General features: G+C 42.0%; 1 protein-coding gene across 1 annotated transcript in view; it reads right to left on the bottom strand.

Annotated features, from left to right (window-relative positions):
- Window positions 1-25872, bottom strand: part of NPAS1 (neuronal PAS domain protein 1) — a 514689-nt gene that overhangs the window by 202939 nt on the left and 285878 nt on the right. The window contains exon 3 of the mRNA XM_086938467.1: window positions 18993-19075. Coding sequence (XP_086794593.1) covers window positions 18993-19075 — 83 coding nt within the window. The remainder of the gene's footprint in view (window positions 1-18992; window positions 19076-25872) is intronic.

Below are 25872 nucleotides of genomic sequence, written 5' to 3'. Positions count from 1 at the left end.
GAAAGTAATTTGAGTGGTGGATATTTTACCTTTACCATTTACTAATGGTTTTTGTATATGATCAATTTGCCCCAGTTTGTGCTGGTGGTGGGAACCAACATTCATTTTTGATGACACCAGCAGGCGGGCACCTAATAGAAACTTTGGGCCCCTGCACTTATCTTTTTTTCCAAGCTATGCCCTGACGCGGAGTGTGGGCTTCTGCATGTCTAGATGTGCCCCATGCCTGCCGCGGGATGTGCCTCCCCGTGTGGCTCTGTGTTGCTGGTGGCATGTCACCGTTCAATCCACGTAGCTCCTAATGCGTGTGTATGTTCAGGCGCGCAATGTTGAACAGAAGCTGACGGGCGCGCGGATTTTGACGGATGGATCTGAGCTCCTGTCTTTCCAGGAAAGCTGGGAGACAGGAGGACGTGGAAGGCGATGGCTTCTCCCTGACAAATCTGCATACTAAGGGGCTATTAGGGCTGATCAGGGCCTATTCCAACTGTCGAAATCAATAAGACACAGGCGGCAGCGAGCTGACAGCCTCCTCCGAGCCGTCTCTGGGGTCAGACGCTGTCGGGCACAAATCGCTTTTCCGTGACAGCCTTTGTTATCAGAAAATGAAACTTTAAGAGTTTTTGTTGTTTCGTATTTGATGAGAAGTAAAGGGGATAATTGCCTTTAAATTACATTGTTAAAAGTCTATGTTTTTATTATCAGGGCGGCATTTGCTTTTCGTGCTGCGCCATTCCTCCGACCAACAGCGATAAAGAGACCAATGCAAGGCTGACAGGCGAACTGAAATGTCTGGTTTTCACCCTGAATTCTAAACCCGCAGGTGAGTTCAAGGTCACTGAAACCAGGACAATTGCGGTCAACGAAGAGTGAGATAGCGGTACAATACCTCGCATTCTGTTTGTGTTTTTTGGTCCTTTATATTCAGGTGTTTTTTTTCCTTTTTTATTTCGCTCTTTGGTGCTTCTGTTTTGGCCTTTGGCGTTTTCCTTTTGTCTTTTTGAGGTTAGCTAACTTTTGGTTTTTCTTGCCACTTCTTTTTTTATCCATTTTTTCTTCTGATTTTATTTTTCAGTCATCAGGCAGTTTCCTTTTTGGCAGATTTTTTTTACCATTCGCCCTTTTGTTTTACCCATTTGGGCATTTGCCTGTTCGATATCTTAGTCTGATCCCTTTGTATTTATGTATGTATGTATGTATGTATGCATGTATGTATATATGTATGTATGTATGTATGTATGTATATATGTATGTATGTATGTGTATGTGTGTGGGCATTTATGTATATATGTATGTATGTATTTATTTATGTATTTATTTATTTCCATTTTAGCTGTTTTCCTTTTGTTAACCTTGTTGAATCGTTTGGCTTTAGTTCAGTGTATTGTTTATCATATTGGAGTTAAAAAAAAACATTTCTCCTTTTCTGTGTAACTCCCTGGTTCTCCCCACCTGCAGATTTTCTTCAAAATGTAAATTGAATTATTTTGCACTTTTCCTTTGCTTTATTTCTTTGCCACTATCCGGCCTTTTTCCCCAGCTCCTTATTTAGCTTTTTTATATTTAAGTTTTACTCTTAATAGATTGATTTTGCTTTGTTTGGTTCATTTCTATTTCTTCTTTGAGCCCTTGTTTTTTACTATTATTTTTAGATACTTTCGGGAAAATGTTTAGATTTCCATAGGGTTTTCTGTTCACCTTTCTCCTTATGCATTTGCATTTCTCTTTGTAAGTTAGAAAAGATGCTCTAGTCTAGTGCCTCTACGTGCAATTGATATATTACAGACTCCCATGTAATTAGACAGTTTGTGTGAGACAATACTTAAGATTTTTTTGAATTGCAAATATAAGCATATCTCAACAGGGGCGGCTCTAGGCTCATGGTGGCCCTGGGCATGGAGCGTAGGTAGGGGGCTCTGGAAGAGGGGGGCCAGGAGGGGCGGAGCGCGGAGGCCAGTGAAGGGGGGGGGGGGGGGGTAGGGTGTTTGGAAGTGGAACAGAGCTGAGGCCGCCAAATCCCTGCCAGGAGCCGCCACGCAAATCTGTATCCATCCTCAGAGGATGAATATCTCAAGGATATATATTGGTGTGGTGGCCCCTGGGGTTTGGTGCCCCTGTGCAGGTGCACAGCTTGCACATGCCTTAGGCCGCCCCTGATCTCAAGCTCACATTCTATAGGGAGTATAAAAATATGCTTATGACGTTGCTCACATTAATTACTAGCCTCATCTAATACAATACTGTAGAAGGTGTACAATCACAACATTTTAGAGTAAGGTGAAATATTCTAAGCTCAGGAGAACCAGAATACAATACTTTAGAGCACAGCATTTAGGTCAAATCAATTCCTTATTTCATCACGATATACATGTATGAAAAGGTAGAATGAAAACTCAAAAGCAAAAAAAAAGCATTGGCAAAGTAAATAGTTCTAGCTATAATACGGAACACGCGTTCAAAAACAGGATACCCTGCAGATTGTTTGCGCTGTGCCTCTGTACAACCGGTCTCTTTCCAAGACTCATATCTCTGCACTGTTTTATTACCCAAGCTTGTGGTGCAGAATGGGCCTAGGACCTCAGTTTGGGGAATAATAAACAGTAGTCCTGTAAACTTTGGGGTCCATGCTTTCTAGATATAATGTATGTGCAAGAAAAGGAAATAAATGTGCGATGATTCAGCCTTCTTTGAGATGGAAAATAGCCCCGCATACATTGCAATGCAAGCACTGCGCATGAGAGGGAATAATACGTGAAACTGACATTACCATTTGGTAAGAGATATGCTCTTCTGGGCGGGGCCAATCCCACCCTATTTTTATTTTAACAAAACAGAAACAATAGATATTATAGACAGATGTGCTGTTGACCCAGACCTAAGATATCTGGAAAATGGTTAGGGTGAAACAAAGGCACACACCATATCTATCAATTGTTAATCGGCAAATTTAAAGGACAACATTCATGAGTTAGGTTAGTGTGGGCTTTATATTTATAGTTGTGCCATAAATCTACTATTCTGGCATTACTAGCTAGAGAAATAGTGACAATAAAAATAGTTTAAGAGATTTAAGTCACATGCAGCAACTGTCAAGGTAAAATTCCGTTAAGATAGCTTAGTTGGTTAATGCACTTGCTGCAAAGATCTGTGCGTATTCTGCTGGTAATAGGTTTGGTTCATCATAGAGTAACTCAGAAGGTTAATGTACCTGCTACAGAGCAACCGTTGTAAGATGCAGATCACAGCTTACTTTAGTAATGTTTCTTGGTGGGTTGGAGGGTTTCTTGCAGAGATCCTATTGGGACCTGACTGAAGATCACATCTTCTGATTGTGGTAAAATAGCTCACTGGGCTATACACCAGTTGCAAACATTTGCATGTAACTCGCCATGCATATGTTATTTTTGTTCAGGTTGTACATGAATCATTTATTTTCCTAGGTTTATAAAAAAAGTTCTAGTGAGTTGGTTAGACATCAATTCCAATTATTAAGTGGCAAAATAAGTGTGCTTGTACTGAATGCAACATAGCCTAATTGCATGTAGCAATCTACATTAAGTACAATCCAATATATAGAATGTGCATTTAATAGACCGTATCTTCTCTTGCTATCTTTAAACACAGAAACCACCATATCTTTCTGTCTTGATTATTCTTCAACAAGAATCAACAGAGGGAGGTAGAGTATGGAGATAGGATTCTCACTCCACGGGCACTGATATTTAAACAAGAGGAATCCTACTCAGGGTGTACACCTTAGGGAATGGGGGACACCCAGTGTTGTGTTTAATACCCCTCACACACCAACAGGCCCCTTGGTGTCATGCTTCATCATCGGGGTCTTCGCACCCCGCTGGAGGGATGCGGCGTGCTACGACCAGCGGCTGCGCGGGAGCACTGGAGTGGTTGACTATGTGTGGTGTGTGTTATGTGCTTGTGCTAGGGTATATGGGAGAATGTGAGTGAAGGGTGTGGTGAGGATTAAAAAGGCACCTGGCCAGTAGGTTGTAAGAAAAATTTATTCGAAAACTCTGGCTGGTGCTATTAAAATAAGTGCAAGGCGAGGTTAGTAGTCTTGATTATGGACTTTACCTCTGGTGTGCGTCAACATGTTTCGGAACTCAGTGTTCCTTCTTCAGGACGGGTGCACAACTTCCCAACCCTACTCACGTGTGTTTTTTAGTAAAAAAATGTTGTTTACTAAATTTTAGAAAAAAGTGAAAAATATTTACAGTGAGAGACTGGGCTATAGTGTGCCTACAGCGGTTTGTCGGGATCATGCAGTTGCATGTCCTGAAAAAGAAAAGAAAAAAGTTTTTGAGTTTGGTTACCACTCGGGAATGGCTCAAACAAGTGCAGTCACTTGGAGCCCCAAACGGTTAAATAAACCTGTAAAAGAAACACAGACACAAAGGATACATGAAAGACACACTTTTTGTTACTAATAGTTCTGAACTCATACTCATTTAGACTGTCATCTTCTGCCTTACGAGCATGTCCAGAAAGCCAGGGTAGGTAGGTGGACTCCTAATCTGTAAAAGGTTTGAAAAAAGGGGGATTTAGTCCTTTCCTCACTATTCTCAGTATGTTCAGTGGATTTTCGTTGTAAATGAAGTTTCTTTCTTTTCTCATACTCACAAAGTCCGCCAAAGAAGGCCTCTTTCCTCCCTGCTATACTCCGCTGGTAATGTTTAGCGCGCAGGGTTTGTGGTATATATGGGGCCTATGGCGCTCTATGATTCGTTAATTAACGGATGTGATTTTTAAGACCATATATGGGACATCCGTCTCTGTGCCTATCATGATCATTGACCTATTGGAGGGGGTGACGTGTGTCGATCTGGGCATGTAAAATGGGTTAGTGACTCACTTACTTAACGCGCATGCGCACATCAGGTTGTTTTGATGGGTTTTGACTGTTATGCGCATGGGTAAAAGGTTGCGTGTGATTTAGGTACACTACTCCTCTGTTTACATAGATCTGGCATGGTTCATGATCTGAGCACATAGTATGTGACCTGTGAGTATTATTAAAAAGAACCACTTGTACTTGATAGAGTGGGGGGCGGAAAAAAGGGAGGTGTGAGCATGGCTACCATTATTTTGCGGAATCAGAAGATAGTTTCTGTTCCTTCTCCGTTGTTCTATCCGGATAATTGACCCCAAGGAATGTCATCATTCAGGCCGTCCAGATGAGTGCCCAAACGGAAAACCCAGCGCTGTTCTTTTTGAAGTAGGCCATTTTCAGAAGGCAAGCGTTCAATTACAGTCCAGTGCAAGTCGTTGACACAGTGTTGTTTGTCCAAAAAATGCGATGCCATTTTTGTAGTTGTTTTTTTGTATCGCACGTTACTTTTGTGTTCTCCAATTCTTACTTTTACTGGTCGGGATGTCATGCCTATGTATTCAAGGCCACAGGGGCAAGTAATCATATAGACAACATTTTTTGTGTTGCAGTTCGAGAATTGTCTTTGCTCCCATGAAGTGCCATTTCTGAAGTGTATTTCTTTGCTTTTGCGTGTGAGGTGGCAGCTGCTGCAATCTCCGCAGGGGAAATGTCCTTGTACTCCAATGTTGGTTTGCCTGCCCGTGGGGTTTTGGCGAGGTCTTGTGTGGACCAAAATGTCTTTGATATTTCTACCTCTACGGTGTGCATACATGGGTTTTTCAAAGTTTAGCTGGCCACAATTCAATATTCTCCAATGTTTGTCGATTACTTTCGACACTTCATTCGACAGGGTCGAGTATGTTGTGACACATATTGGTCTTTTCTCTCCTTCCTTTGACTTGGGGTTGTCTTCTAGGAGTGCTTCCCTGTGATTATTCTTTGCCCTCTTCAATGCCCTGTTTATTGTTTTCACTGGGTATTGCCTCTGTATCAATTTCTTCTTGAGGTCCTTCGCCTGGTTATTGAACTGGTTCAGTTCCGTACAGTTTCGTCTGAGGCGTAAGAACTGCCCATAGGGCAGGTTCTCCCTTAGGTGCCTGGGGTGGAAACTGTCGTATCTCAGTAGGCAGTTCCTCGAGGTGGGTTTGAAATGAGTTCGACTTTTCAATCTACCTCCTTCGCTGTATATGTTCAGGTCCAGGAATATCATGTTGGTGTTTGATATTGTGCTCGTGAACTTTAGAAATCGATTTTGATCATTCAGCCATGTTACGAACTCTTGGGCACTTTCCATATTTCCATCCCAGATAATAAAAATATCGTCAATGTACCTCTTCCATGTGTTGATCTGGGAATGGTACGGATTGTCGATGTTGAGGATTTTTGTATGTTCAAGATGGTACACATACAGGCCAGCCAGACTCGGCGCAAAAGTGCTGCCCATGCTTGTCCCATGGGTTTGTAGGTATAGCGTCTGGTCATATTGGAAAAAATTCTCTTGTAAGGCTATGGAGATGCATTCCATGACCAAATTGCGTGGGGTCTGATATTTCCATCTCCCGCTGAAAAGTACTTCTTCAATAATTTGTAATGTTTCGTCATGCGGGAGGCTTGTGTACAGGCTCTCTACATCGAGGCTTAGTAGGAACTGTCTAGCCGGGTCGAATTGTTTGTCTTCGAGGAGTTGTAATACGGCTTTGGTGTCCTTGAGGTAGGTGCTAGTGGATTGAACCAGAGGGCGTAAGAAGGCGTCAGCAAACTTAGATAGTGGTTCGAGAATCGACCCTATCCCGGAGACGATAGGTCTCCCCGGTGGATTGCTGATGTTCTTGTGGATTTTGGGTATCTGGGATGGAAATATGGAAAGTGCCCAAGAGTTCGTAACATGGCTGAATGATCAAAATCGATTTCTAAAGTTCACGAGCACAATATCAAACACCAACATGATATTCCTGGACCTGAACATATACAGCGAAGGAGGTAGATTGAAAAGTCGAACTCATTTCAAACCCACCTCGAGGAACTGCCTACTGAGATACGACAGTTTCCACCCCAGGCACCTAAGGGAGAACCTGCCCTATGGGCAGTTCTTACGCCTCAGACGAAACTGTACGGAACTGAACCAGTTCAATAACCAGGCGAAGGACCTCAAGAAGAAATTGATACAGAGGCAATACCCAGTGAAAACAATAAACAGGGCATTGAAGAGGGCAAAGAATAATCACAGGGAAGCACTCCTAGAAGACAACCCCAAGTCAAAGGAAGGAGAGAAAAGACCAATATGTGTCACAACATACTCGACCCTGTCGAATGAAGTGTCGAAAGTAATCGACAAACATTGGAGAATATTGAATTGTGGCCAGCTAAACTTTGAAAAACCCATGTATGCACACCGTAGAGGTAGAAATATCAAAGACATTTTGGTCCACACAAGACCTCGCCAAAACCCCACGGGCAGGCAAACCAACATTGGAGTACAAGGACATTTCCCCTGCGGAGATTGCAGCAGCTGCCACCTCACACGCAAAAGCAAAGAAATACACTTCAGAAATGGCACTTCATGGGAGCAAAGACAATTCTCGAACTGCAACACAAAAAATGTTGTCTATATGATTACTTGCCCCTGTGGCCTTGAATACATAGGCATGACATCCCGACCAGTAAAAGTAAGAATTGGAGAACACAAAAGTAACGTGCGATGCAAAAAAACAACTACAAAAATGGCATCGCATTTTTTGGACAAACAACACTGTGTCAACGACTTGCACTGGACTGTAATTGAACGCTTGCCTTCTGAAAATGGCCTACTTCAAAAAGAACAACGCTGGGTTTTCCGTTTGGGCACTCATCTGGACGGCCTGAATGATGACATTCCTTGGGGTCAATTATCCGGATAGAACAACGGAGAAGGAACAGAAACTATCTTCTGATTCCGCAAAATAATGGTAGCCATGCTCACACCTCCCTTTTTTCCGCCCCCCACTCTATCAAGTACAAGTGGTTCTTTTTAATAATACTCACAGGTCACATACTATGTGCTCAGATCATGAACCATGCCAGATCTATGTAAACAGAGGAGTAGTGTACCTAAATCACACGCAACCTTTTACCCATGCGCATAACAGTCAAAACCCATCAAAACAACCTGATGTGCGAATGCGCGTTAAGTAAGTGAGTCACTAACCCATTTTACATGCCCAGATCGACACACGTCACCCCCTCCAATAGGTCAATGATCATGATAGGCACAGAGACGGATGTCCCATATATGGTCTTAAAAATCACATCCGTTAATTAACGAATCATAGAGCGCCATAGGCCCCATATATACCACAAACCCTGCGCGCTAAACATTACCAGCGGAGTATAGCAGGGAGGAAAGAGGCCTTCTTTGGCGGACTTTGTGAGTATGAGAAAAGAAAGAAACTTCATTTACAACGAAAATCCACTGAACATACTGAGAATAGTGAGGAAAGGACTAAATCCCCCTTTTTTCAAACCTTTTACAGATTAGGAGTCCACCTACCTACCCTGGCTTTCTGGACATGCTCGTAAGGCAGAAGATGACAGTCTAAATGAGTATGAGTTCAGAACTATTAGTAACAAAAAGTGTGTCTTTCATGTATCCTTTGTGTCTGTGTTTCTTTTACAGGTTTATTTAACCGTTTGGGGCTCCAAGTGACTGCACTTGTTTGAGCCATTCCCGAGTGGTAACCAAACTCAAAAACTTTTTTCTTTTCTTTTTCAGGACATGCAACTGCATGATCCCGACAAACCGCTGTAGGCACACTATAGCCCAGTCTCTCACTGTAAATATTTTTCACTTTTTTCTAAAATTTAGTAAACAACATTTTTTTACTAAAAAACACACGTGAGTAGGGTTGGGAAGTTGTGCACCCGTCCTGAAGAAGGAACACTGAGTTCCGAAACATGTTGACGCACACCAGAGGTAAAGTCCATAATCAAGACTACTAACCTCGCCTTGCACTTATTTTAATAGCACCAGCCAGAGTTTTCGAATAAATTTTTCTTACAACCTACTGGCCAGGTGCCTTTTTAATCCTCACCACACCCTTCACTCACATTCTCCCATATACCCTAGCACAAGCACATAACACACACCACACATAGTCAACCACTCCAGTGCTCCCGCGCAGCCGCTGGTCGTAGCACGCCGCATCCCTCCAGCGGGGTGCGAAGACCCCGATGATGAAGCATGACACCAAGGGGCCTGTTGGTGTGTGAGGGGTATTAAACACAACACTGGGTGTCCCCCATTCCCTAAGGTGTACACCCTGAGTAGGATTCCTCTTGTTTGATTATTCTTCAGCCATGGCACACTTGCCTTCAGTTTAACTTCTAAAGTGTTTTGTCCATTTATAGGGCTTAATACAGTGGCGTAGCATGGACGCGGTCCACCCCGGATGGCATGAGTTTTGGGGGCGGTAGATTCCCCCCTCTTACCTGCGGCCATCAAGGGACGGCTCTGTCACCACTTCACCACTCTCACCTGCAGCCGTTGCAGGGCGACAGATGCAGGGACCGTCGCCACCCCCCCCCTCTCACCTGTAGCCGTCGTGGGGCATCAAACGCCTGGACCACCACAGGTGGAAAAAGGTCTAGTATGCCACTGGCTTAATATCTTAAAACACATCATCTTCCGGTGAATTATCTCCTCACTAACTTGTGAAATGAAATGGCAGAGTGCATCCTTGTCTCCTCTGATGGGCACCTGGGTCCTAAGGCAAAGGTGTACCTGTGTCCAGCTGGGCATTCCTTGACTTCTAACATAAGCAGTGAACTAGGACACAACTGGGTCAAAAATGAATGAATGATTGCCTTGCATTTAAATCTGTCTGTTGTGGGGGCCACACCAGCGATTGCATCCTGAGCACAGAGGTCCAAAGTATAAGTAATCCAGACAATGCCAGCATTGGCCTCCAGTGCTGTCATGGCAGAGTCAGCGCTCATCTAAATACATCCGACAATCAGTGATTTCAGTGGGCAGGCACCACCAGCTCCTGAATGAATATCTATGCTTCTCTCCTGTAATTTGAAAGGGAGAGTAACAGCACTTCTCAGCAGAGGTGCAACATTTCGATTGGGCGAACATCGACGCCGCTAAAAAGCAAGGAAAAATTCTGAGATAGTCAATACCTGCAAATTTTGATTCCCATTTCCAGCTCTGTGAATATAGTAGGCCTGGGCGAAATTTCCATTATGCTAGCATAATCTCACGCAATTTCAAGAATTTCAAATTACACTTTTTACATGAAATTCATGAAATTACCCCACATCTTATAATTACAATATATTTTGGCAAAATGTTGCTGCATCAGTACGGGAACAACATAAATGACCAGAACGCGAACGCGAGTGTCTGTCGTTCGCTGCGCATGTGCGCAATGGGGGCTATGATTGCGATGAGGCACCCATGAACATGCCAGCGTCACAGATGTGGAAAGATGCAGGGAGAAGCAGAGACCCTGTGGCTCATGGCAGTGTGAAATAACAGGAAAATCATTAATGTGTGTAATATAAATAGATCACTATCCACAGAGGGGGCAGCAGTGTATGGATTTAGTGAAACAATTGGCAAGATGTTGATTGAAGTGGAGCGCCTTCTGATGGGACTTGAAATTGCTGGGTGTTGAGTGGAGAAACCCTGCTGCTTCTTTCTGAAAGTGAGAGAAGGGATACCCTTGAATACGCGCAGGGGGAGGGGGTTTCTCAGGCAACGAGACAAGTGTGGACATGGTTTTAGAAATGGGCGCAGTGTTACATTTTTCTAAAGCCACTTGATCTGTCGAGTGGTATGTTTCACACGAAATGCAGTGAGATAGTAATCCGGTGTTTAGATTGTAAAAATGAAATTCAGGGACTTAAAGTGTTTCTTAGAAATGCACTGCTATCAAATACATATTCTTGATTCCGCCTCACTCCTCTGTCTTCCTCCACCCTACACTTCCTGTCTCTTTATCTCATTCTTTGCTGTACCTTCTTTCTTCCTTTGCCGCTGTTTTCCTGCCTTCCTATATCTCCCTTTTATGCCTTTTCTCTCTCTTGTTCTAGATCAAAGTCTCATGAAAAAGAAGTCCTGGTATCCAAAAATGAGATCAGCTGGCCCGGCCCGTGCAGGGCGTTATACCGGGGCGGTGACGTCAGGCGGGGGAGGGGCAGGGTGGGGGGGTTTAAAATGCGGAATATGGACCATTACAGGTAAGTAACGAAAAAATTGAATAAAACGAATTTCGTTGCCCGCGCTGCATCGCCAAATGTGATGTAGCATCGGCAACGAAATTCATCACCGCCCCGGTATAACGCCCTGCACGGGCCGGGCCTAGAGATCAGGCGCCCCCCACCTGCAACAACCACCAGAAAGTGAACAATGCAATCAGCACATACCCATCCCAACTCTATTAGAAACTCCAGCCGGCCATCTACTGCCACATTACCTTTTGCACGTAATCTGAACTCGAATGTGTAAAATTATATTTTATCAAGCTGTATCTGGAAATTGGTGATTGTGTTCTATTAGCTGATGGTCTAAGTGATATTTTCATTTAAAAAGTAGAATTTCCTTTGCAGTTTAAGCTGGAGATATATAAATACATGTTCAAAAACGCATGTACCATATCTGGATCCAGTATAAACCATTTGTAATTAGTCAGCTGGAATATCCTCAAAGAGGAGGCATCAGACTTTTGGAGAGAAACATTGGTAGCCACTTCTTTGCGGAGATTTTAGACGGAAAGGAGAGCGAAGGAACCTTGGGAGAGCAATGAGTACAATGAAAAACAAAGTAGGGACTTCAGTCAACTATGCTACCTAGTAAGTACAATCGAAATGGGAGGCTAATAGAGTGTCATGAGAGGTGGCAAAAATACCTAATGCCAAAGAAAAAGCTTTTTAGGGGTACAAGGATTCACATAAGTCCTTACAAAGATACACAATGCAGCACATTTGGAAAACTAGTTAGAATAAGGTTGAGTAGTCGACGGAGCTTAGGAAAAAACATAGAAGAAAACCTCTAAATCCATGGAGCAGGGACACAATACATTATTGGTACGTCAGTGAACAGATATACTCCAGCAGGGGGACTCTGATGGTGAAGAGAGGAAGGAAATGCAGCTGGCGATGAGAAAAAAACAGGTTTCAAGAACCAAAATGTTTATCTAGAGGTAGAAGGAGGTAGACGCAATACAATTTACACAAGAAAGTCCTGAGAGATTTTGCAAACCTTAAGATGAATACTGGAAAGTGACTCGTGACCCACTGGAATCCACCCCAAGATTTTCAAGGAGCTTTTAGAAATGTCAGTCAAAACAACAACATCCTGATTCAATTTCTTGATTGAAAACAGACATGTTCGTGAAGGACGTGAGACAGGGCGATACAAATATTCTCTGTACTAGGAAGTTCACATCATTCGTGTAGACATCAATGGATTGGGTTGCATGACACTATATCAAGGCTGTTCATAGCAACCATAAAATATTTTCATATCCACTACATCGCCCTTTCACTATAAAATTGGGTAAGTATACTTCTTCTGTTTTTTTTTTACTCCAGCCATACTTACCTCGGGACAACAGAATATCATCCCCAACCCAGAATATAGTGGTTGGTTGATATAGTGGATCTGATGTTATTGTTGTGAGATGTATCGCATGCTTTACAGTGTCCCACCATTGGAGTTGATTATAAAGGAAGGAATACCATGGTCTCTCAAAAAGAAAGTCCAAAGGAAAATGTCTTACAAGAGTCCGGGCACATATCCACCTGCAAAAAGCAAATGGAAATTTGTCTAGGATCTAGACCAGAAATCTGGAAAAGCATTTGGGAAATGGTGCTCAGACATTCTAGTCCTGATGATAGTCTCCATCCAGATCCTACAAGTTGGAAGCGCTTAGTAAAGACATGGCAATACTGTCCAGTATCAGTAATGTCGTGTGTGGTGTCACCATGCCCTATCGGCGCCATTTGTAATCAGTCACAGTGTGGCGTGTCACATGTATCAGCAATATTTCCACTGGGCTCAAATACAGAGACAACTCATTTTGCAAAGGGGCAGGTAGGTAAGACATACTGCAAAGGATGCAGACATATGTTGTAGAATTATTATTCTGCAGCCAATTGAAAAAAATATTAGGCGTAATTGTGAAAATCAACAAGTGTCTGGGATTAGTAAACTTGTCTTTGATGGAGTCAAGTGTAGAAGGTAGAAAACCCTTCAGAAAAATTATAGTTTGGAAGGTAAGGCCTTAAAGGCCTTCACGTAGAAAAGAGTCTTAAGGTTAACAGACAACCTAAATGACCTGAAAGTAGCAAAAAGTGCAAAGGCTCTGAGGAACGTAAAAGCAATGTTAGCAGGTGAAATGTAACCAGAAGAACAAACTTTTGTAAAGCCAATAGGTCTCATCGTTTGGAACTATTGGTATAACCAGTGATTTTTGCTGATGCTATGCAACAAAAGAAGAAAGAAATGCTTTTTGACGGTGCTTTACAGCTAAACAGCATCAGCAAAAAATTAAAAAAAAGAGCACAATGACATTTACATGCGTGTGCACACATCCGCATCAAGAATGCTGTGAACAACCAGCGTGATGATGTATGTGCACATATACAGAATCATTTAGCCGTCATTTGTTTTTAAAAATTTTTTTATTACAATTACAAGATGACAGACTCCACTTTGTGCTGTAAATAAATAAAAATAATGTAACCTGTGTGAAAGCATGTATTGAAATTGGAGAGCTCCAGCAGCAAATGTGAGCTGCCAGGCTCTCCAAAAAACCTAACAAAAGACATAAATAATGTTTGTAAAGGACCGTGACGTGTGGAGTGGAGTGTAATGGAGGAGCAGATGTGGGCAGAAGGAAGCACTGGGGGGGGGCAAAGGAGGAGCTTGGGGCAGCAGAGAGTAAATAAATATACATTTTAAAATAAAAAACAGCGACGGTGGATAAAGCAATAGATGAGGTGTGAGGATCAGGGAGCAACATAAAGCACTCATGGTGAGTGTAGTATTTGAAGGAGGGAATCAGTACACGAGGGAGAGAGCAAGAAAACACATGCACTCTCCTGAAGTGCGAAAGAAAAAATCACAAAAATTGTTACTGAATGTGAGCAGTGGAAGAATTTAAGCAACCTAATCAAAGGGTGGTAGAGAAGAAATTCTCCAAGGGAGGGAGAAACACAAGAAGAGGAAGGAAGGACATTGAATAATAAGCAAGCAAATGAGAGTAACAAGAAAGCCAAACACTGTTAAGTACTGGGCTGGCCATAAACCCACCGTACGTTTGGTATAGTCCACATGAGTTATTTAGCTAACAAGCAGCTAAAAACTAGATGTAGATGAGACTAAAAAGGGGACTAGACCTATCTCACCGCCAGGTACTGGTAAAAGCTCACCTCAAGTACTCAATTGATTTTGAGAGGGCGCAAATTAGGAAGAACCACAAATGCTTGAAGGCATTCCAAAAATGGATACCAAAATGGTCCTTGGTTTAACTTTCAAAGTTCTATGAAGAAAGTCTCAAGCTTTTAAATATGCATTCGCTGTAAAAAGAAAAAAGAAGATATTGGAGGATACGAAGGAATGAACGTACTACAAGGAGTATGTGTTTTTATGTGGCAGTATATTTACAGATTTAGCTGTAACAACATGGAAATTAATCCCCAAGGATATATTTTAACTTTAGACAATATTTCTTCACTTATGAGGCCCAAAAAGGCAGCAGAACTGTGGAGTTGTTTGTGTTGGTGTTCCTGGTCCAGTGGACATGGTCTGCAGTCTCAACTGTATTACCAATTGCTAGGCCTGCCAACAAAGATTTGGGTATGTGTAAATGTAAATGTGTAATGTAAATGTGTGTATACTTGTAAAGCGCACTATCACCTAGAAGGTATCTTGGCGCTGTATACTGCTGTGGAACCCTTCCTGGCTTTCCCTGTGAGATGACCCTTACTGGGCACCTCCAAGGTGAGGCCAGGCATCCTAGCGCTTTCGGGGCCGTTGTGGAGATTAAGCAAGCTATTGCCCAGAGTTGCAGAGTGGGACCCATGATTAGAGTAGGCACCTAGGCGAGAATTATCGTGTCCCTGGACATTGAGCCCAAGACCCTGCCGCGTCGGGAATTGAACCCTGGTCCCGGGCCAGACCTCTGCTTCAGGGTCTGCCGCTCTAATCGGTGAGCCACACTTCTCCACCTATGGTTATTTCCAATCTGTAATTGCACAAGCGAGTTAAAAAAACAATGGAATAGATGGAGGAAATGCTGTCCAGATTAATTACTAGTGTATAAAACTGTTTCAAGCGGTGTCATCCACCGCCTGTTTGATGTCCCAGTAAATGCTTTGAACATCCTCCCACCTTTGTGTTGATAACAAAAGAAGTAAAACAACTGAAAAATGACTGCATCAGACACAGGAATAATTGAACTGAGAAACCTGAGAAGAGTCTGGAGACCGGTCTATCCGTGTGCCACTTATCAGAATAGAAATGGGCAGACTGAGTGGGCCTGCTGAGTATTATCCGCTGTCAGATTCTATTCCTCTGGTCTAAGACTTTTCTTTCACCTCATCTGATGGTTACATATTGGATCACTTGCTCCAAACTTGGAGAAAAAGCTCTCCAGCTACAGAAAAAACATGACTGTGGATCATGTGTTGGCTTGTAGGATATCATCTTTTAAAAAAATGTCTAGAAATGTGCCTTTTCTCAATGTTTAATAATATCCTCAGTATGTTTTCACAATCCCTGCTAAAATGGCTTCCAGACTTTAGTTGAAGTAGTTTGATGAAGAGTTTCAAACTTTTAGAGGTTTCTACTTTGCTTTCATAATTTCTGTACTGGATAAATGTTTGTGAAAGGATTATGGCTCTATACAATTCTAAGCAGCAACCTTAAAGCCCGGAGTGTTGTAATCTGGAATCGTCCATACTTCTCTGTTCCCCTCTCTTCCCCTCTTATGTTTCTTAAAACGGCTCATAAGCAGTGAAGCTTATTTAGAATGTTGCTGTGAGGTAGTGTTTGCCAGTTGTGTTGATGTATTAAAGAGAGGAGAATGGATGCGTTTCTTTTCCAATAACGCCAGATTTTTTAATCTACGGCGTTGCAGTCCACTTACCGCCTTTCTAACCACCTTGCTTCACTGCTTACGGAACGTTCTAAGGAGTAAAAGAGCAAGGCGGAAGGGAAAAGAGAGGAATGGAAGATTCCATTAGTCTACTCCCACACCTCAAACAACTAGCAGGGGGCAGATTAATGACTTTTAGGAAGTCCAAAAACTTTTCTAGGTCACTTCTGGAAACCTGAGCTTGTTGCATCCTTTCCAGCTTAATCCTGGGAAATGTTTCTGAATTACTTTTTCTCTTTGAAGGAGCAATGTCTTCAATGTGTAAATGCAAACGTAGTACAATTACATATGGGGCAATGGCAGTATCTTTTTGCAGTGGCAATATTAAAAAAAAAATTCCTCGCTTTAGAAATTATTTTTTCCTGTAGAGGGACCCCTCTCCCCTAATGCCCATGGATTTTGGAAGTGTTCCCTTTCATTTCGTACGCTAGAAAAGGTTACTTCTGCATTCTGCATATAAGTCCAACTTACATTCGCAAATTGCTTTGTGAATTGGGATCCTGGACTCCTCAGGAGAAAGACTAGAGGGGGTTATACCCAAGATGATTTTTCAGCTGCAAGGGATGATTCTCAGGCATGAAATTCTGTTAAAGGTTGTTGGGACTGACCAAGGGTGGAACTGTAATCCAAAGTGCATGACTCACATCCTAGGAGTACAAATAAACATAAATGTTTAAAGGTCACCTATCTAATCATTTTTAATTAATGTAATTTATTTATGATTTTTACGTGTTGTTCATTTTTCTTTTTAGATGTTAGTGTACGTTTTTGGAGTTTCATTTTTTTAATTGATATATTTTTATTTCCTCTGCTTTCCCAAAGAGTATCATAGGTAGCCTTCACCGCCTCCACAACAGCATCACCTTCCGGCCAGTGTGGTATATCCTTTTTCTTTTGTGGGTGACTGTCGTTCCATGTGATGTAATTTCCTTCTTGTTTCCTAGGGATATTTCTAGCTTGTGATGAGACCCAGGTGTAGTGTCACCTGCCTGTTGACTTGGCGACAAACCTTTTGATTAATTTTGATATCACTCTATATAAATCCACTAAAGAGAAGGTGGCACAGTAAAAGCAACAACAATATTCTTCTTCTGAATGTTGAAGAAAGACAGTGGGAAAACATGGATATTTTCCATGTATTCGGTGTTTTTTTTCTGGGACACAAACCTTGGAAAGAAACCAATTGAAAACCAAACACAACAAAACTTGAAAATGTGCATTAAAAAGTTCATGAAACAAAGTTAAACCAGCTGAATTGGAGAATTGAAAGGATAATTTTTCTGGCAAAATATGCCATTTTCCCATTGTTCCTGTGCCCTTTATTATTATTATATTTTTTTTGCAGTAAGGTCTATTCTACTATTTGCTTCTCAGGAAACAGAGCTCATTTGACAATGCTAAGAGGTTTTACACGAATTAGTGAACTAGGAGTCGTGGCTGCAGCCAAATATATTCCTCCAACCCTTCCAGGGAGCAAACTTCGTCTTCTCTTGAGCACAGTTTGACTTCACGTGAAATATATTCCATCTCTCTCTCAAGCCAAGCCAGGAGATAGACTTGTTAGTGTCCTATCCAAAATGGCATTTTGTGGTCAATGGGGCCACATTGAACGCTTTCAGGGCAAATATGGCCCCTAGCAGGTTCTGCTGTAGGCAATGGACTAGAATTATCTTGCTGTAGCATTAACCATTTTTCCTGTAGACCAGCATGACATCACTCCTGGAACCTGGTTCAAGAGGCCTGGAGAGAGTAGGGAGCTTTCTTAATCTATGGGGATGTAAAACGTTTTTACATCAAAAACAAAGATTGGTGTATTACAGAGCATCAATAGATTCATCGTGAAACACCCATAAAAATAAGTGAATAAGCTGCTTCATTGCCTCCTAGGCAAGGTCTAAGCTTATCAAACAGAATAATACATTCATTAAATATAAGGAAAAAATAAGAGACAGATATTCCTTCAAAGGGAAGATGTACTGCACCATGAGCAGTTAGAGATATTTCCTGAGAGTCCAGTGTCAGTGAAAGACCAATGGAAATAGAGAATAGGCAGTTCTATGGATGCCTCACATCGGATGACTCTGCCACAGTCCCACTAATCTTTTGAGAGATATTGACCTGTTCTGCTTACATTTGTCTCCAGGCCTCATCTCTGCGGCATAAGCTTATCTGTCTCTTTGTGGCCACCAATAGCACACTTCTGACATGGGTGCCCCACCAATGGCACTTCAGAGCTGAGTGGAAATGGCCTTTCCCAAGCAAGCCTTGATAAAGAGAGCTCCCGCCTTTCTTCTAGAAAGAGACAGACTCAAATTCCTACCTGTACCCCTTTCCGTCTCTGTCACAGACGGCAGAGCGACAGGCAAGGCAAGGCAGATTGATAAATTGCTGTTTAAAATATTACCATACGCCACTTTCGACAATTAGCCAACTACCCCGGGAGACAGCTGTAATGAGGGCTCAGCATTAATAATTAGTCATCTCTGCATTTGTATCCGCGGCACTTGCCCCGCTGTGTCAGGGCCCGGGTGATAAGCACGAGGTCACTGCAGACTGGAGGTGAGCAGAGTGCGCTCCCAGAGAGACGCTGAATGGGAAGCGTATGTAGGTTAGGAAGGAAGGCGGACCTTTGGATAATCCACCGCGGGCAACACCTGGGGGACCTGCCGATAAAAGCTGCCGCATATCCCCTAGTCTGAAACCGTGGTGTGACAGTGGCTGCACCGTAGACTCAGGATCGTGGTATGAGGGAACGCTGCATACAGTGCGCGCGTAGAATGAAGAGTTGGTCATCCACCATAGATGTAGGAGCACTCAGCGAGCATCTCCTCTTTGGACAGGGACTTCTTCAGATTAAAAGGGTTAGTCAACCTAAGGTACACTTCACATACACTACAGTTACAGCTTCAGGCAGACACGAGTTATTTCCCCCTCCTTCATGCCCTTCACTCTCTTTGACTCACCTGCAATATGTGTCCCCCAAGGTTCTGCTCAAAAAGTTCCGTGGATAGAGCGGCTGCTAAATTTCGTGCCTGCGAGCCCATAGCTGAAAGAGATAAAAACGTATTTTCAATGTTTTTTTCCATGACAGCTTGATCACAAAAGGTAGAAATATTAGGACTGCTGATTCATTAGGAGTCTTATGGTACCTAATGGTAAGGTCATGATATAGAAGCAAACTGTCCTCAAAAAAGGGATCACAATTCACAATCAAAACAAAGACATGGCAAATCATCAGGAATTTCCATTCCTCCTAAATAAAAGGGATATTTATCATTTCCATAAAAAGTGGTAACACTAACAATGCCAAGAAAAGGCGATACGTGTGAATGGAAAGCCTGAGGGGACCACTTGCCATGCAGAGGAATGAGGGGAAGGGCTCAAGAAAGTCCAAGGAATTGGGTCTATTCACTATCGATGCCAATGAACGGGAGACCAATGCGTATTAAGCAAAGGGGTACAACCATCGATGCCTTGAAATGAGAGCCTTAAGTAATATCAAGCAAATGGAAAACCTATGGATACAAAGGAATTGGGGGAGCTGTAGAAATGCCAATCGGAATGTGTCGATTTAAAACAGATAGAACCACTAGCAGTGGAAAAAGCTCAGTTCCAAGGAAAGGGGACAATCCCTCTGTCAAGGAAAATATGCAACTATTAAATGGAAATGTTGCGCCCAATTGTACAATTCTTATACTTGGATTTCTCACCACCAAGAAATTGCACTGGTGGTGTCTGATCTTTTACCCAGGGAGGTTCCCAGATGACCTCAAACAATGGACAAGACCAAGTTTAATTTCTGTGCCTCCATTTAAGTATCTACTCTATTCCTTGATATATAATCTTGGGTCACCACAATCGAATCAATTGAACATCAATTTATGCATCAGATTACAATGGTTTTTAGGCACAGAATCTGGTGCCCCTTGTGACATTGACACAGAGTTGTCCTTGTAGCAGTGTGACACATCTCCATGTGAGTAACAATACATGATGGCGCCCAGTCATGCCTGCCCTTCAGCAGTGAGATATCCACGAGAGAGGAAATACCATTTAGCCCACGGTCCATCCCATGTTCCAGGAGTGATATATATCCATGTGCAAGGAATTTTTAGTAAGCATATATTCAACTCTATTCTTCAGTATTCCATATCTCGCCTTGGACATCATGGTCTGTCCTGTTCTCATGAGAGTCAATTTTGAGTTGAGATTCTCACACCCAAGAATCTTACACAAGCGAATGACTTGGTTTTTAGATCAAAGGCGTTTTCTTACAAATGGATATTGCACTTGGAAGAACACGATGAATAGTATACTCCTTCATGTGTTCTCACATATGGGGATTCCACCCATGAGAATGTAGCAGACCTTAATCTGATGTGCTCAATAGCACATGACTAACACACCTTAGACCTTATAGTGGATGGATCTTTAGCTTAAGTAATATGTGTTGAAATTTGGAGAAATGTTACTACTACAGGATAAAGGTTTATCTTTACATATGTGAATGTTAACGCTTGGGTAAGATCTCAACCATCTCAGCTTTTGGCGGGGTTGTCTGTGGATGCTCACAGTAGTGGAATGCCTCCATGGTATGGAGGCCAGTCTGCATTCTCTTTTTGATCTGAAGCCATGAAAGCAGGATCAGTTTCATCAAAAACAAACCGTGTGCCCTGGAAGCATTGTGTACCGCTGAGTATTTAAGGCTCAAATGTACTTAGATTAGAGGTCTACTGATTGCATGTTAGGCCTTGAATGGTGCAACAAACCTGAGAAGCAACCACAGCATCTGAATTTGATGTACATGAGCATGTCGTCTGAGACTGTGGTACAACTATTTAGCATGAGTTGCCTGTGGCTGTAGGGAAGACAATATCACAGGTGTGGCACCGGGCACCGCTTACCTGAAGGCTCCTCCTGATCTAAGAAAGGCCTTTCCCCATTATTTCAGTTGTTGACAGCTTGGAAATGTACTGGAAGTCTTCAATGCGTTGCATTTGCAATAGGCCGCCCTTCGAAAATCCTTACTCTTTTGGAAGAGGCAGTGGAAACTGACTACCTGTTGCTGTGTGTTGAAATTTAAAGAGGCCAGGGCATTGATCAAAGCTTACCTGATGCTCTATACTGTTCATAATTAGAGCTTACAGATTCTACAGGAAAGCTCTTGTGACTAGTTTGGGCAATTTAATTTAAATTACCGTTGTGTCGTTTTGTTTTTTAAGTATTTTGTTATGCAATAGATGTGTGAGTAATTTTTAAATTGCATAATACACTCCACTGTTATTCCACCGATTGTACCTACAATTGTTAAAGTCTTTTAATAGTGTTGTTTTGTTTTATTGAAATATTATTTATGTAGGGATGTGCATCCTGGGCCTAGAACATAAGCAAAGTAAGGGGCAGTTTTTCAACTTTTCAGCGCAGTGATCAAGGTTTTTAAACATTAGATCATAATACGTATGGATTAGGAATGCATCGGAATAAAGTACAATGAACAAATTAATTAATGTTCTGGATATGGGCAGCATTATATATCTAAGGACAGACGTACAACGCCTTTTAGCATTTCTGAATGGGCTGTATCGCTATTTCGGCCCGTTAAGATGCTAAATGGCCTTTTCCTATGTAAAAAGGCCAAATCGCGGTCGCAATTTGTGGTTTCTATCACTAGAAATCGAAAATAGCATTTCATACTTTTTGGAAATTCGCAAATTGCAACCCTAATTCTGGGAATCGCAGATAGGGATTACCAATGTGCGATTCTAACAGCACATGTACAAAGCATTCCCTAAATGAGAATTGGGCTCAAAATCGATATTAACATTGTGCAAAATTAAAAAATACTTTTAATTGTGAGATGAAGTGCAAATTTGCCCCTAGGGCATATATGCACTCACATGTGAACCACAAATATCAGGGTGCCTCCAGGGGGGCTTTAAACCCAGAGGCACCATTCGGTTTGGATTTCCTGATTTGCGATTTACTATTAGAAAATTGCAATTTAGGAACTGCAAACCACTTCCTATTTTACTCATAGGTGGGAATTCAATTGCATTACCTATTTGCGATTTCCTACTAGTGATTCCTACTATGTATGAATTGCTATTAGGAAATAGCATATTCGGACATATCATTTAGCATTTCCTAAATAGCGATTCCTACGGAATCACTATTTAGGAAATGCTAAAGACAAATTTCATACATCGGGCCCCTAGTCTCTTAGTCACAGTGGCCAGGAGTTGCAGGTGGGTTCCAGAGACACTCACTTTCTAGGCCCCGGTTCATACTTAGTCATATTAGACTTTGACCCAGATAACGAGAGAGAAAAGCACAACAGGGGAAAGAAGGAGGGAAAGAAAGATGGAACAACTGTGACAAACAAACAAAGCAGGGATTAAAAAGTACTCAAAAGAGTGAGATAAAAGGGGAGTGAGTGTCTGGTGGTGGATGAGAGGCATTAGGTAGAATCACCAGCACCAGCACCGGTGACATTCGATGACTTTTGCCAGGAACCTCTGAGCACAACTATGGGCTCCAGCATTTATTCTTTTAGAAATTTACAAATTAATCACTACTCCTAGCCGATGGTGGGCTGAATCACAGATGTCCTGCACATTCATTATATGTTGCATTTTCCTGTTGCTCTTGCTTTGCCTTTGGCGAAATAAATCACGACCCATTGCACATCTATGCAATTGGTTGTGCCCCAGGGCATTAGGAAATTCTGCCATGCCACAGTATTTGGTGCAAGTGAATATACAGGGACAGCATGTGCTGGATCTTTGATGCTCCTCAGAAGGTGGGAGAAGGATAGCAGCAATAAACATTTGCAGCCATCGCGCTTAGGAAGAATCTACCCAGTTCTGCTATCTATGAGGTTGATCAACGGTAGTGTTGTTCTGATATAAAATTGTATATGGGTGTGTGCAGTATTATGGCCATGCCCAATCTCTACATGGAGCGTGCCTATCTTCCCTTAGCAACAGCTTAGCACGCGGTCTGTAAATTCTTAACCCCTCCTCTTCTGTGCTTCCTTGCCACTCATCTCCTCTTGTCTACTGTGTTCAGAGTGGACCTGCATAGGTGAAGGGGATGAGAGTCAAACTTGGGCCGGTCTCTTTGTGTGTGCATACTAATGCCGCATGGATCCTTTGCATCATCTCCATATTTATGTGAAGTGGATTCCCTCTCGCTCTCTGAGCCTTCTAAATTCAAACACCTTCCACTATTTGTGACTTATTATGCCGATCACAGATTTTTTTGGCACAAATGTACTATTTTGCGCTTTGAGTTGCTGGCATAATCAGCTAATGTGTATCTTTTTTCTATGGCAGCGGTTTGAGCTCCGGCACTAGTTGAGTTAATTCTATGTTTCCAGCACCATATCCCTGATGAGACTGTCACAATTATCAGAAAAAGACACTCTCTCTACAGTTCATAACAGAGATAATCAGTGGTGCGCAGCGATTTGCTGACAATAAATGGAGGCATGTTGAACAATAGTCGCAGCATTCGTTATTTGAATCTTTTTACTGAACACCGCGGACTGTTCAGGCTTTAAAAATTGACCAACGTTTTGGTAAATTTAACAACGGGTTTCTCATCCAATAGTTAAAATTAAGAAACAATAAATACATTGAAAGCAGCAATTAGAAAAAAAAATAAGAGTGGCATGTGAAACTTGCGGATCAGAAAAACAAAGAAATTTCCATTGGAGGATAGTACTAACATACGGGGCGGAATGACAGTGTTCCTACGTTCATTCCAGACACTGAAGCCGGATATGTATCAGCTGCATATTCATAGCCCCTGATGAAGGCTTTGAAGGCTCCAGGGGCCCCGCGTGTAACCTTTGCCTGGGTCCTTTCTTCCCCCCCTCTGATCTTAGCACAGAGTGGGGATCCCCGCGGCAACTGAATAGAGAAGGTTCTAAAGCTCTATGGTCCAGTGGGAACCTGGAGGCAGATCTGGGATGGCAGGCCTTTATAATGAGAAGCTCAGAGGTTTTTTCCCGCCTGCCTATAGAGAGAGCCTCTGGCAAAGTCATGGAGTCCTGCCAGCTTTTTCAGCATCCCAGCGTGCAAGGCTGATCACTGCACAGTCAGATAAAGCAGCCAAGGAAGTGAATGTGTGCTTGAGCGGGATCCGCCACGTTTACACTTTCTATTGCGCTCTCTCCTCATTCACCACAAAAGGGTGTTGACCTGCGTTAGACGCACTTCCATCATCTTAAAGTTGATCAAAGTTGATTATCAAGTTATCCTTGCGCGTTTCAGTGATGGTCCCCTGGTTCTGGATTATTGCTTCTAACGGATATGAGTACTCCGAAGCGCGTTTGTGCACTCACCTCACTTCTATTATTTTATACTATTTATGATAAAATCTAATGTATTCTGTCTCTTACTGACCCTATTGTGTACATAGCCGTAACTGTTGTTAATTTATTGCCCATCTACTTTGTGCAAATGGTGCTGTTTTACTGCTTAAATTCTCTGTTCTCCACCTATGCATACTCTGTGCAGCTTTCTATGTAAAGTGCTTTGATGCCAGAGGGTCTTGTTCATGATATATAAAAAACAATGCACAAATAAATGACTGTCATCCATTGTATTGCAACATTACAATTTGGTGACGTGTCTCACTGGGCACAGTGGTACCAAATGTTTGAATTATTTCGAGACAATTTCTTCCTAAATGTTCAACAAAACACAGTTCAATATTTTATCCATAATGTGATATGTTGATTTATTTTATATTTGTTATCCATATCTTTCAATTTACTCCCACGCCCGTGTGTGGTCCGACGTCCTCCGCGAGCTGCTCCTATTTCCATTGCCACAGGTTCAGCAGGTTATATTATAGATTCACAAGCAGCTACAATTTTGTAAGATCCACTGGAAACAGTGGATCTTACAAAACCTTTTTATTTTATTGTGCACAGGTTATGCTTACTCTTCAAGCGGCAGCCATATGCTTTTTCATCAAGCAGTGACGCGTTTCGTCAAAAGACCTTATTCTGACCTGGTGACTGTGAGTTTGGTGACACAAACGTTAATAACAACCATACCAGTTGCGTGTTGACATAGAGAAAATACTGTCCTCAAATAGGATTTTAAAGTAAACAGACTCCGTGTTCATTTTTCAAACAGAAACCACAACATCTTAAAGGAACGGATGGCTTAAGGAATGGAGGGCTTCAACAACATACACAGAGTTATTTATGTAGAAGGGCGTTGCTACTAATTTGAGAATCAGATTTTAATGAAATTACTATCCAAAATATTTTAACTGAACTAAGGATCATGTAACAGCTATTCATATTTTGTGGCTTCTGTTTGAAAAATGAAAACGGATCTCTTCACTTTAAAATTCTACTTGTAGAAAGTATTTTCTTTTTCGCTACATGTGACTGGCTTGGTCGTTGTTTATTTTTTTGGCACCATACTCCCAATCACCTGGTCGGAAATGAAGCAATGCTAGATAGATGATGACATAAAAAGATTTTGGTAAGATCCACTTTTTTTTCAGTGTTCAGGCTCGTATTTGCAGTGGGAAACTGTAGCCGCTTCTGATCTTTCAAATTATATACATTCTTGGATTTTTCGCATTTGTGAAATTAAAGAGTAAGAAACCATTGTATTCTCCATTATGTATTTTGAAAAAGTCCTTCAGCAAGAGGTTCATTTGTTCTGTAGTCTATTTGGTCATCCTTATGCGACTCGCATTCGATTTGAAGAGTCTGGGACCAAACACATTTTTTGTTTAGCATTAGATACACCATTGGTAGTTTTTGTTACTCTTTGTTCAGTGATTGGACACTCCAAAAGTGTTCTTCCCAAATTG

The sequence above is a fragment of the Lissotriton vulgaris genome, chromosome 9, assembly GCF_964263255.1.
Source record: "Lissotriton vulgaris chromosome 9, aLisVul1.2, whole genome shotgun sequence".
NCBI classification, from domain to species: Eukaryota; Metazoa; Chordata; class Amphibia; order Caudata; family Salamandridae; genus Lissotriton; species Lissotriton vulgaris.
This window is presented reverse-complemented; position numbering and strand designations above follow the sequence as displayed.